At 38.5% G+C, this 14,445-nt stretch overlaps 1 protein-coding gene across 1 annotated transcript in view; it reads left to right on the top strand.

The window, feature by feature from the left end:
• LOC137503327 (coiled-coil domain-containing protein 63-like) overlaps positions 1 to 14,445 on the top strand; it is a 213,431-nt gene that overhangs the window by 90,242 nt on the left and 108,744 nt on the right. The window contains exon 7 of the mRNA XM_068230878.1: positions 1,115 to 1,184. Coding sequence (XP_068086979.1) covers positions 1,115 to 1,184 — 70 coding nt within the window. The remainder of the gene's footprint in view (positions 1 to 1,114; positions 1,185 to 14,445) is intronic.

The raw sequence follows: 14,445 nt of genomic DNA, 5'->3' as shown, positions 1-14,445 counted from the left end.
CCTAGTAACTATTGGGGAATTTCTTTGCTAGATATCACCTATAAAATTCTCTTTAAGATGCTGTATTCCAGAATCCATGACCAGCTTGATAGTGAATTGGCTGAATATCAGGGTGGTTTTTGTCCAGGACGAAGTTGTCCTGATCAAATTATGAGTCTCAAATGGATCATAAAACATCAACACATTAGGAGCAAAAATTTAGTGATCACTTTTGATGATTTTCAAAAGGCTTATGATACTATCCACCGTGAATCATTACTACATATCCTTACTGAATTTGGTGTACATCAGAAACTTGTTAATCTTATTGTGGTCACTATGAGAAATACAAAGTCTAAAGTTAGGTTCAGAAATAAAATCTCTGAACTATTTGAAATTCATACTGGTCTTTGACAGGGAGATGGATTATCCCCACTGATGTTAAATTGTGTGCTAGAAAAGATTATGCATGAATGGAGTAAGGTATGTCCTTCGACTGTTAATATTGGAAGAAATGTTCAACTAAATTGTCATGCATTTGCTGATGATCTGGCACTATTAGCACATAGTATAGAAAAAGCAAAACTTCCAGTACTAGCAGCGAAGGTTGGGTTGAAATTACCTATCTTTTGATAAAACAGAAATGATGCCTTCCTTTAAAGTTGACACTCCACATATTTATAACTTATTAAATAATATTCAGAAAATAAAAGTTGTAAATAAATTCAAGTACATATCTTGGTGAAATTGTCACTTTGAATGCTATAGATAATTGAGATGAGCACAACAGCAACCAGAAGCAACAACAGACAAACTGCAGAAAGTGGATAGAAGAATTACACTGATCTGCGAATTCAAACTTTCCGATCATTGCATGAAGGTTACAATAGTGATCTTTTATATTTTTGGCATGCTGTTTCTGGAACTGAAGTCAGTTTTCCCCTATCACATCAGGTTTTTGTGCAAATTCAAAATGAAAATTTGATAAGTATGCAGCATGCGCACATGCAAGATTACTATTATCACATGTAAAGAACGCTTCTTTCTTATTATTTTCGCCCATCTGAACACTCCTATCTTACTCTGGTATACTTATGAACATAATATAAAGATACATAGTATATTGTGTTAACAGATCTGTAGAAAAAAACAACCAAATGGACAAAAATTTACCACACATTAAGCGTCATAACGTACTGAGAATGGTAAGTCTACGGTTTCAATTTTATAATGTCCTACCTTAGTATAAGAAACGTCTTCGTCATGCTTTTCGTGTGTGAGGAGTAGTTGGACCTTCTCTCTTTAGTAACCAGCAGTAATCTGCCAGCATGTTTTAGTTCCATTTCCCTTCATATCTACCTTCCATTTCCTGTAGAATCTGATGGAATCTTCCTCCTTGCTCTTCGCTCAGCATTCCTAGGTTCTCAGGGAAATAGTCCAGATGTGAATTTAACATGTGCACTTTCAAGCTCATTTTGCAGTCTAAATCTTAATCTTGGAAAGAAACAAGCAATCTATCCACCATTTGTTTGTAGTCTGAATCCTTTGTGTTTCCAAGAAAGTTTTTGACCACATTCCGAAATGCTCTCCATGCCAGTCGCTCTGCAGCGCACATAACGTCTTAAAATTAGAATCAGAAATAAGTTTTCTGATATCTGGACCTGTGAAAATATCCTCCTTGATTTTGGAATACTGATGCCTGGGAATCGATGACACAGGTACTGAAAGCATTAACCTTCATTGTATAGGGCCTTAACAAATCGCTTGATAACCCCTATTTATTTATTTATTTATTTATTTTTTTTTCTTTGCGTTTAGGCCATCTGTGGACCACGGTGCTTGTGTTATAGCTGTGTTTTTGTCGTTGTCTGCCCCTTTTAGCGTACTGGATTGTGTTCTTAATGGCCTCTTGAGCCTTCCTGTTGGCCCAGTATTCCTTCATTTTATTGCTGAATTCTTTCCTGCGCTCCTCTGACCAATTCCCGGCTCCTTTGTGGCTAGCTGATGTAAGGGATGTTAGGAAAGGTTTAGTTTTGACCATTAAACGGTACGCATTTCTGTCAGTAATGGCGGCTTGATTAATACTAACCTCTGCAAGATCTTTGTCCACTTGTTTGGTCCAAGGGAATCCAGTAGCTTTACCTTTGTTAGCAACCTTGAAGATCTTATGGGATAATCTATTAGGATCCATTCTGTATAGGTGTCCATAGAAAGTCAGACGTTTTCTCCTGATGGCATCTATGAGGTTTTCTTGATGCTGGTAGAGCTCATTGTTGGGTTTGTACCATCGCCTTCCATCTGGTAGGATCCTTGGCCCTATTATTCTTCTTCTCAGGAATTTCCGTTCTTGCACTTCCAGGGCTCTCAGTGGGGTCTTCTTAGTTAGGGATAGGCGTTCTGCTGCATAGAGGACTGATGGTCTGACTACTGCATTATAGTGTCTCAGTTTTACATTCTTTGATAAATGCTTTGAGGCATACAGTTTTCTGCAAGCATGGTAGGCCTTGTCTAATTTGATTTTCCTTTGTTCAAGAGCCATCATTTCACTCAGGTCCTCCGATATCCACTCTCCGAGGTACTTCACATTTTTAGCTCTCTTGATGTGTTTTGTATTACTGACTCCCATTGTTGTAGGGGCATCTTTGATGTTGGTCATAAACTCGGTCTTTCCAATGTTGATCATGAGGCCCGCTTTAGCTGCTATAGAGTGCAGTGTTTGAAGCTGCATAGTGGCCTCATGCATGTCGTTTGCTAATAAAGTAAGGTCATCAGCAAAGGCCAAGCATGGAATCCTCAGGTTGTCTGATTTAAACCCCATCCTTAATCCGGTGTTCTCAGGTAATGACCTGGTCCATTGTCTTATGATCTTTTCCAGGACACAGTTAAATAATATGCATGAGATACCATCTCCTTGCCTCACCCCTGTTTTGATTGTGAAGCTCTCTGATAATTGACCTCTAAACTTAACTTTGGAAGTGGTGTTGTGCAGGGTGGCTTGCACCAGCCTATTAATTTTTTCATTTAGGCCCAGTTCTCTTAAGGTGTTGAAGAGTGTGATCCTATCCAAGGAGTCGTATGCCTTCTGGAAGTCGACAAAGATAGCTACCCACTGTCGGCATCTTTTCTTGCTATATTGAAGGATGGTCTTCAGATTTTGTATCTGTTCAGCACAAGACCTTGCAGTTCTGAACCCTGCTTGATATTCTCCTAATTCTTTATCCAGTTGTCTTGTTATGTGCTGTTCCAGAATCTTGGAAAAGACTTTATATGATACTGAAAGGAGTGATATTCCTCTATAGTTGCTGGGATCTGTTTTGCTTCCCTTCTTGTGGATTGGATGGATAACAGCTGATGTCCAATCATCTGGGAGCCTTTCCTTAGACCATATGTCCAGGATTACTTTGTGTATGTGCCTGAATGTTTGCTCACCAGCTTGTTTCAACATTTCTGCCACTATTCCGTCTTCTCCAGGAGCTTTGTTGTTCTTGAGAAGTTGAATAGTCTCTCTTACTTCTTCATAGGTGGGAGGAGGGATGTCTTTGGTGTCTGGGTTAGCTGGTTCTCTAACTGGGAGGTGCTGTGCAGGTTCTTCAGCTTTCAAAAGTCCTTGGAAATAATCAGCTAGGGTCTTGATGCAGTCATCATCATTGAGGCACAGTGATCCGTCTGTTCTCTGGAAGTGTAAAGTTTGGGGTGTGAACTGGGTCGCCTGTTGTTTTAGACCTTTGTATAAGTCTCTGGAGTTGTTTCTTCCAAAATCCTCCTCGGCTTGCTTAATCAGTTCTTTGTTGTATTTTCTTTTCGCCCCTCTTATGATGCTGGAGGTGTTCTTTCTTTGTGTAATAAAGGCTTGTAGGTTGGTTTAATTTCTATGATGGTTCCATTTGAGCCATGCTAGTCACCTGGCTTGTATAGCCTCATCGCATTCGTTTGACCACCATGGGTGCTTATTTCCTTTAGGTCTGTTGGGGATCGTCTTCTGAGCCGTGTCTGTTATAGCATCCCGAAGTGGGTCCCAATTTGTAGTGGTGTTAATCCTATTGATGTGTTGGTTCAGACTCTCTTGGTAACTTGCATTGTCTTCTTTAAGTTTGGTGATATCAAACCTAGGAATCTTCTTTTTCTTCATAAGCATAGCCTTAGTCTTATACAGTGGTTTCAGATTCATCTTAACTATGGACAGGTAATGATTGGAATCTATGTTAGCTCCTCGTAAAACCTTCACGTTCATAATGTCGCAGTGGTGCTTCTTATCTATTGCTACGTGGTCAATTTATTTATTTATTTATTTATTTATTTATTTATTTATTTATTCATTCATTCATTCATTCATTCATTTATTTATTTATTTATTTATTTATTCCCACATTGGAGCACCAAAATCAAACTTATACAATAAAATCTTCAAAAAATAAGTTCATTTTTTAAAACTTATAATTTTTTCTTTTCCCAAAACTTCTTCATTCTACACGATCTTGCAGCCCGTTCTTCCGCCGATGTAACATACTGCTTATGTTTTGATGTTTTAAGTGATAGTTTTGTATATTTGTTGTTTAGAATCTTCTTCTCTTCTCTATTTTCAATTTGCTCTGTAGTAATTTTCAATTCATCCGAATCCATTTGTATTTGCTTAAAACAAGTGTTTTTTGTTTTACTATTCCAAAAGAAATCAAAAAGCTGTTAGGAGTCTAAAATTTGGCAAATGGTTGTGTCCAAAAAATGCAATCCTCCACTTTCTCATCATGTCAATAATTGATTCACTTTCCTTGTAAATTACTGAATTGGATAAAAGTCTCCACTGGCCATCAATCTGATGCATTTTATTAATAACACTGTCCTGCGATAGTTTCATTGCTGCCATCCTGTATTGCTTTTTAGGATGACTTCTGCATCCTGAATCAGGATCCGATGTTAATTTTCCCCCATCACATCACATTTTCTCAAAAATCCTATATGATGTTTATTTCATCACATGCACTAATGCACTTCTTACGTTGTTAGGAAGAGTGTTGCTTTAATTTAGATTTCCATATTCTTTTATTAATTTATTTTAGTATTTTATTAATTCGACGTCCTCCAGCCATCTCGTAGTCACGCTCAGGGTGTAGAGCCGGCAACTATGTACAACATAGCCGGCAACGCGCGGTTTTGGCTGAGTGGCGTCATTCTCTCGTGCTTTGTCCGTGACAGTGTGAGTTGTGTTTCGCTTGCTAGTGAAAAGAGATTTTTGTCTTCATAAGCATTCTATATGTGAGTGATGCACTATGTTAATATTTTTATTGAACTTACATCTATTAACATGTCACTACATAGCTGCAAGAACAATCCAGATACATTCTGCTATGTATGTGGAAGTTTCGTGCCAATGAGACAGCGGCGCAATATAAACGAGTTCGTGAGAAAGGCCTACTACCCACACATACAGCTAATACCATAAAACAAGACTCTTTTCACCCACAGTCACATAAACGTGCTTCATAAAACAGTATGGTTAACCGCGCCTTCAAAATTCCGCTATCAAAGGATAAATTAAATAAAGAACTAAACATCATCCGCTCTATTGCCAAATTTAACGGTTATAATTCTTATTTTATTGAACAAATCATTAACAAATTTAGACACCGCCCTAACACAACACTCTTAAAAGATATTCCCAAACCAGCTGCTTACACCACATTCACATTCAATGCAAATACCTATAGTATAGCTAATGTCTTCAAAAAACATAATACTATGATTTCTTTTCGAACTAATAATAGAAACCTTGAATTATTACATAATTCCCACTCCTTAAATAGAACAAGTGTCTTTTCTAAATCAGGCGTATACCGTTTTAAGTGCCACAACTGTAATTCTTCTTACATAGGTCAAACTGGTCGCAACTTCAAAATTAGGTACTTTGAACACGTTAATGCAATAAAGCACAACAGATTTTCGGCAGTGGGACAACACATACATGACACAAAACATGCTTTCACTACAATAAACCAGGATATTGAAATTCTCAGCACTCTAAATAAAGGCCCTCTCCTAGACATCACCGAAAACTGTTTTATACACCTTGACCAGTTTTTCAATCCAAATCTTAATCTGAATGATATTTCTGAGAAACCCAATCCCCTTTTCGATTTTCTCATCTCTTTTTTAAATAACCTGAAGTCAACAAATAAGGAATCAATCTTTCACAATTTACACAATACCCTCTCATGCCACTTCCCCCTTCCGCAACACCCCCCTTGATCCTCCTCAGTTCTCCCCCTTCTCACCCAAGGGGCTCTGAACTTCGGAGCGTGGGTTGGCGACCACGGGGCCCTTAGCCGAGTCCTGGCATTGCTTCCACTTACTTATGCCAGGCTCCTCACTTTCATCTATCCTGTCCGACCTCCCTTGGTCAACTCTTGTTCCTTTCCGACCCCGACGCTTTTAGGTTTCCGAGGGCTAGGGAGTTTTTCATTTTCACGCCCTTCGTGGCCTTGTCTTCTTTTGGCTGATATCTTCATTTTTTCGAAGTATCGGATCCCTTCCATTTTTCTTTCCTTCCCACCCTCCATCCCCCAGAGGTTCTGAACTTCGGAACGTGGGTTGGCGACCACGGGGGTCCTTAGCTGAGTCCTGGCATTGCTTCCACTTACTTGTGCCAGGCTCCTCACTTTCATCTATCCTGTCCGACCTCCCTTGGTCAACTCTTGTTCCTTTCCGACCCCGACGCTTTTATGTTTCCGAAGGGCTAGGGAGTCTTTCATTTTCACGCCCTTCGTTGGCCCTTGTCTTCTTTTGGCTGATATCTTCATTTTTCGAAGTATCGGATCCCTTCCATTTTTTCTTTCCTTCCCACCCTCCATCCCCCAGGGGCTCTGAACTTCGGAACGTAGGTTGACGACCACGGGGGCCCTTAGCTGAGTCCTGGCATTGCTTCCACTTACTTGTGCCAGGCTCCTCACTTTCATCTATCCTGTCCGACCTCCCTTGGTCAACTCTTGTTCCTTTCCGACCCCGACGCTATTAGTTTTCCGAGGGCTAGGGAGTCTTTCATTTTCACGCCCTTCGTGGCCCTTGTCTTCCTTTGGCTGATATCTTCATTTTTCGAAGTATCGGATCCCTTCCATTTTTTCTTTCCTTCCCATCCTCCATCCCCCAGGGGCTCTGAACTTCAGAGCGTGGGTTGGCGACCACGGGGCCCTTAGCTGAGTCCTGGCATTGCTTCCACTTACTTGTGCCAGGCTCCTCACTTTCATCTATCCTGTCCGACCTCCCTTGGTCAATTCTTGTTCTTTTCCGACCCCGATGCTATTAGGTTTGCGAGGGCTAGGGAGTCTTTCATTTTCACGCCCTTTGTGGCCCTTGTCTTCCTTTAACCGATATCTTCATTTTTCGAAGTGTTGGTTCTTTTTCTTTCTTCGAATTAGTATTATATTAAGGATTGTTGCCCAATTGTATTTCCTCTAATAACAATAACCACCACCACCACCACCACCACCACCATCACCACCCTCTAATTAACGTCCCCCCCCCTTTCTCTATTTATCATTTCTTTATCAATTACTACGGCAAGTTGTTTCGAGTTGAACCTCGTATTTCTTTCATTATTTCTTCCTATTTTTTTTTTTTTTTTTTTTTTTTTTTTTTTAATATATTTTTTATTTGGCTTTATTCTTTTTTAACGTTTTAAATTATTTTATAAAACCTATATATCCACTTTGAAATTTGACGAAATTAAATCCTACACTGTTTTCCTAGGACTTCATTCACGTCACCTTTTGCTCTTCGGCCGGAGAAACAAATGCCTACAAGACCTGCCTAGCAACGACTTTACATAAGCGAATATTTGACCTGCTTATGAACTTCAGCTATATTTGTTTTCGGCGCAAGATAGTGATGTTCTGTTTACTCTCTTGACTGTGATTATTGTGTTTTGAACATTTACTGAATTGCTACGTTATGATACAATGTTAATTTTTTGCCTGTATTCAATGTGCTAGTTGTTTTAAGATCTTCGCAAATTGGCTGATGATGACACTTAAAATGTGTTGAAACCGGTCCCATTAAACAGGTTGTAACTACTTTTTACCATCTTATTACGGAGTATTGAAAGGTGGATCCTAACCTATAATATTGTACATCTTATTTCTCTATTCAATACGGAACAATAATGAAGTTTTTAACTTTAAATGATAACGCTTACCAAGCAAAATCTAAAGCCTATAACTATTTAGGCCTTAAAATCAAGATCGCTAAGCTAGGCAAAGATATTAATTTTCTCAAACAGTGTATCGCGCATAATTTAACCCCTAATTTTCTTAAACCTACCAGTTTTAGACATCGCAATTCTTATGATTGTTCAAGAACACAAAAGAAAATTAACAAGATATGGTTAACCAATGAAATTAAATTCCTTTATAGGAAGAAATCTTTCCTAAACAATCGTCTTTACGAATCTCACCTCGAAGCAACTCGCCTACTATCAAGTGCTCAATGGGACTTATTTCAATCCCATATAGACGATAAATTATTCTTCATACTTTCCAAAAAGCAATCAATTCTAGACAGAAAACTTAACAATCTCAAAAATATCTCTACGACAAGGAAACCTTTTACTAAATTACCTAATGAACCAAAAAATCATGACAGTATAATTAGTAAGTTCCACCCCCCTGTTATAAACTTATCCAAAACAACCCTAGATGATAATGATAACTTAATCCTATCAAAAGGCCCTAAACATAACTGGCCTAACTTAAATAAAAATAACAGTGTTTTTAATACAATCACTGAATCTGAATTGGCTATCAAAAAAATGCCTTTAGAACTACAGGACGAAATTAGACTTGATGTAAAAAGAAAACTTAATAAGATTTACACATCCAATGATAATAGCAACACTGTTCCCTTCGTTGAACGTAAACACATTCTTAACCTCAAAAAGAAAATTAAAGACCAGGACCTCATCATCACAAAAGCTGACAAAGGTAACACTACAGTAATAATGGATAAAGTTGATTATATCGAGAAAACCAAAAATTTCTTCAGCAATAATTCCTTTTCTATAACAAAGAAAGATCCTACCCAACAAATTCAACGTCTTCTAAAACAAACCCTTAAGAACTCTTCTTTCTTATTTACTGAACATGAAAAAACAAAATTATTAAGCATGAATCCAGGCCTACCAACCGCTAAATCTCTCCCTAAAATTCATAAAACTGACGTCCCTATTCGACCAATTATTAATTACAGACCCAGCCCACTTTACAAATTAGCACAATTCATTCATAAATTTCTTAAGAATAATTACAAATTTTTATCGAATAAGTCTGTAAAAAACACCATAGAACTAGTTGAGAAATTAAATAACTTCAAAATCCAACCACACCACTCTCTACACTCTTTCGATATTGTCAATATGTATCCCAGTATTAATATCAGAAAATTATTTCCTATTATTGAAAATAACTTAAATACATATAGTTGCTTAAGCAAACTTGAAATTAATGATTTTATGACCCTCTTAAAATTAGTAGTTACTAACAACTTCTTCATCTTCGACAATACAATTTATCAACAAGATGGTTTAGCTATGGGCTCTCCAGCCTCGGGGATCCTTGCAGAAATATACCTAGACTTTTTAGAACACAATTTCATTGATAACAATGACGACTTTAAACATGTATTATTTTGGGCTAGATATGTGGATGACACATTTGTTATACTGGATGATAGAGTTTTCAATGCAGCTTCTACTCTTAATAGCCTCAATAAAATTGATCCACATATTAAATTCACTCTTGAAACAGAATCAAACAAATCTATTAATTTTCTAGACATAACAATAAACAGATTACCTTCCTCATTATCATATATGATTTACAGAAAACCCACACATACAGCTAATACCATAAAACAAGACTCTTTTCACCCACAGTCACATAAACGTGCTTCATACAACAGTATGGTTAACCGCGCCTTCAAAATTCCGCTATCAAAGGATAATTTAAATAAAGAACTAAACATCATCCGCTCTATTGCCAAATTTAACGGTTATAATTCTTATTTTATTGAACAAATCATTAACAAATTTAGACACCGCCCTAACACAACACTCTTAAAAGATATTCCCAAACCAGCTGCTTACACCACATTCACATTCAATGCAAATACCTATAGTATAGCTAATGTCTTCAAAAAACATAATACTATGATTTCTTTTCGAACTAATAATAGAAACCTTGAATTATTACATAATTCCCACTCCTTAAATAGAACAAGTGTCTTTTCTAAATCAGGCGTATACCGTTTTAAGTGCCACAACTGTAATTCTTCTTACATAGGTCAAACTGGTCGCAACTTCAAAATTAGGTACTTTGAACACGTTAATGCAATAAAGCACAACAGATTTTCGGCAGTGGGACAACACATACATGACACAAAACATGCTTTCACTACAATAAACCAGGATATTGAAATTCTCAGCACTCTAAATAAAGGCCCTCTCCTAGACATCACCGAAAACTGTTTTATACACCTTGACCAGTTTTTCAATCCAAATCTTAATCTGAATGATATTTCTGAGAAACCCAATCCCCTTTTCGATTTTCTCATCTCTTTTTTAAATAACCTGAAGTCAACAAATAAGGAATCAATCTTTCACAATTTACACAATACCCTCTCATGCCACTTCCCCCTTCCGCAACACCCCCCTTGATCCTCCTCAGTTCTCCCCCTTCTCACCCAAGGGGCTCTGAACTTCGGAGCGTGGGTTGGCGACCACGGGGCCCTTAGCCGAGTCCTGGCATTGCTTCCACTTACTTATGCCAGGCTCCTCACTTTCATCTATCCTGTCCGACCTCCCTTGGTCAACTCTTGTTCCTTTCCGACCCCGACGCTTTTAGGTTTCCGAGGGCTAGGGAGTTTTTCATTTTCACGCCCTTCGTGGCCTTGTCTTCTTTTGGCTGATATCTTCATTTTTTCGAAGTATCGGATCCCTTCCATTTTTCTTTCCTTCCCACCCTCCATCCCCCAGAGGTTCTGAACTTCGGAACGTGGGTTGGCGACCACGGGGGTCCTTAGCTGAGTCCTGGCATTGCTTCCACTTACTTGTGCCAGGCTCCTCACTTTCATCTATCCTGTCCGACCTCCCTTGGTCAACTCTTGTTCCTTTCCGACCCCGACGCTTTTATGTTTCCGAAGGGCTAGGGAGTCTTTCATTTTCACGCCCTTCGTTGGCCCTTGTCTTCTTTTGGCTGATATCTTCATTTTTCGAAGTATCGGATCCCTTCCATTTTTTCTTTCCTTCCCACCCTCCATCCCCCAGGGGCTCTGAACTTCGGAACGTAGGTTGACGACCACGGGGGCCCTTAGCTGAGTCCTGGCATTGCTTCCACTTACTTGTGCCAGGCTCCTCACTTTCATCTATCCTGTCCGACCTCCCTTGGTCAACTCTTGTTCCTTTCCGACCCCGACGCTATTAGTTTTCCGAGGGCTAGGGAGTCTTTCATTTTCACGCCCTTCGTGGCCCTTGTCTTCCTTTGGCTGATATCTTCATTTTTCGAAGTATCGGATCCCTTCCATTTTTTCTTTCCTTCCCATCCTCCATCCCCCAGGGGCTCTGAACTTCAGAGCGTGGGTTGGCGACCACGGGGCCCTTAGCTGAGTCCTGGCATTGCTTCCACTTACTTGTGCCAGGCTCCTCACTTTCATCTATCCTGTCCGACCTCCCTTGGTCAATTCTTGTTCTTTTCCGACCCCGATGCTATTAGGTTTGCGAGGGCTAGGGAGTCTTTCATTTTCACGCCCTTTGTGGCCCTTGTCTTCCTTTAACCGATATCTTCATTTTTCGAAGTGTTGGTTCTTTTTCTTTCTTCGAATTAGTATTATATTAAGGATTGTTGCCCAATTGTATTTCCTCTAATAACAATAACCACCACCACCACCACCACCACCACCACCATCACCACCCTCTAATTAACGTCCCCCCCCCTTTCTCTATTTATCATTTCTTTATCAATTACTACGGCAAGTTGTTTCGAGTTGAACCTCGTATTTCTTTCATTATTTCTTCCTATTTTTTTTTTTTTTTTTTTTTTTTTTTAAATATATTTTTTATTTGGCTTTATTCTTTTTTAACGTTTTAAATTATTTTATAAAACCTATATATCCACTTTGAAATTTGACGAAATTAAATCCTACACTGTTTTCCTAGGACTTCATTCACGTCACCTTTTGCTCTTCGGCCGGAGAAACAAATGCCTACAAGACCTGCCTAGCAACGACTTTACATAAGCGAATATTTGACCTGCTTATGAACTTCAGCTATATTTGTTTTCGGCGCAAGATAGTGATGTTCTGTTTACTCTCTTGACTGTGATTATTGTGTTTTGAACATTTACTGAATTGCTACGTTATGATACAATGTTAATTTTTTGCCTGTATTCAATGTGCTAGTTGTTTTAAGATCTTCGCAAATTGGCTGATGATGACACTTAAAATGTGTTGAAACCGGTCCCATTAAACAGGTTGTAACTACTTTTTACCATCTTATTACGGAGTATTGAAAGGTGGATCCTAACCTATAATATTGTACATCTTCATTCAGTTATTATGCGAGAAACGTATGGAAATCTCAAAATGCTGTTGTGTAAACTGAAGTACCAGGAACACAAGTGGCAAGTGTGTGGTGATTTCAAAGTGATAGGTATTCTGTTAGGTTTACAAGGAGGTTACACTTTCTGTGCGAGTGGGACAGTCGAGGAGAGTTACATCACTGGACTCAAAAAGAATGGCCACATAGACAATGGATTGTAGGTTTGAAAAACATATAACAAGAAGCTCTTCTTCACAAGAGCAAAATACTGTTACCTCCGCTTCATGCCAATATGGCAGGCTTAAGAATTTTGGCTGAGAAAACAAAATTCATGATGAATATAAAAAATGCTCCAAAATTGCTTGGAACAGATCTTAGTTCAGTCGAAAGGGTAAAGCAATTCAAATATTTGGTTTGGAAAAATCTGCTATAGAGGCTAGGATACACAAAATGGAAAGAGCATATGGTATAATGAAAAATACATACAACAAGAAATGTTTATCTAAAATTCTTAAAATAAAGCACTACAACAGAGTTGTGAAACCAGAATGCTTAGTACTCAATTATAAACTTGAAAGATTGGAAGAATTATAAGAAAAATATTAGGCCCTCTAAAAATGACAGAATTTTGGAAATTAAGAAGTAATAACGAAATTTATCAGAACATAGAAAACATATTTATAACAGTACAGAAGAGGAGACTGCTATTTTTTGGACATATTTACAAAATGGACATCAGTAGACTAACCAAAAAGATCTTCACGTTCTTTGGAAGAAAAAGTCAACAACCACCACAACATCAGAGAAGGAGAAGTAATGGAAGGATTCCAAGGGAGGGAGGCACAAAGTGGTCTGAAGAAAGAAAAAAGAAACAAAGTAAAACAATGACGGAATATTGGAAGAAACAACAACAAAGGGTGAAGAATTGAAATTCGAACGTGGTCCCTGGTAGGCCCTAACGCATGAAGAAGAAGAAGAAGAAATAAAAAAGTAAACTTCCACCTATATTATTGATTTAATAACACATGTCGACCTGACTTATGTTATCACCCTTTCGTTTGTACACTGGGACTTGTATATTGTAGTATCTCTCCATTCATTTGTATAACTCCTTCATTCAGACAGTAATCAGATATTGTCGGCTGTAACTCAGATCAAGTATATAAAACTTCTTCCTGCTTAAGGTAAGCACATCATCTCAGTTTATGGATGTGTTGGCGATGACTAAACAGACTGATCTTGGCATAAAATATACACCCACACAAATCACAGCAAATGGATGCAGGAGGGCGGGGTTGTAATTGACGGAGTTTTCTTGCTTGTCGCTTGGCCTCTTGATGTCTGCCGCATTCTCTTTCAAACAAGTTGACACCGGTGGATGTAGTGTTCCACCACAGTGAGCGGTCCACAGCACATTCTTCCCATATCCGTATATTTATACCAGTTGTCTTCATGATGTATTTCAGCTAATCCTTAAAACGTTTAAGAGGGGCTCCATGAGGTCCACTGCCGTTGCAAAGTTCACCATAAAGAATTTGGCGGGGAAGCCTGGTATCACTCATGCGGTGAACATGGCGTAACCATCTCGGTCGATGAGCGATGAATGTTGCCTCGATGCTATTTAGCTGCACTTTGTCGAGAACTGCAGTGTTTTTTAAAGATAAAAATTTCATAATGTTCCGTCTTGAAATGTATCACAATTAAATTGAAATGATAAATAAGGTAGTTCAACCTATTCAATACAAATAAATACGAAATGTAGAGTTACATTCCCATTTAATTATAAGTGGAAGCGGTACCGGTTTTGACCCCAATCCGGGTCATCATCAGCCGAATAAAACGCAAAAAACAGTGCATAGGAAAGAAAGAAATTAAAGATCAAGTCCCCACAA

This window comes from Anabrus simplex, chromosome X, assembly GCF_040414725.1.
Source record: "Anabrus simplex isolate iqAnaSimp1 chromosome X, ASM4041472v1, whole genome shotgun sequence".
Lineage (NCBI taxonomy): Eukaryota > Metazoa > Arthropoda > Insecta > Orthoptera > Tettigoniidae > Anabrus > Anabrus simplex.
This window is presented reverse-complemented; position numbering and strand designations above follow the sequence as displayed.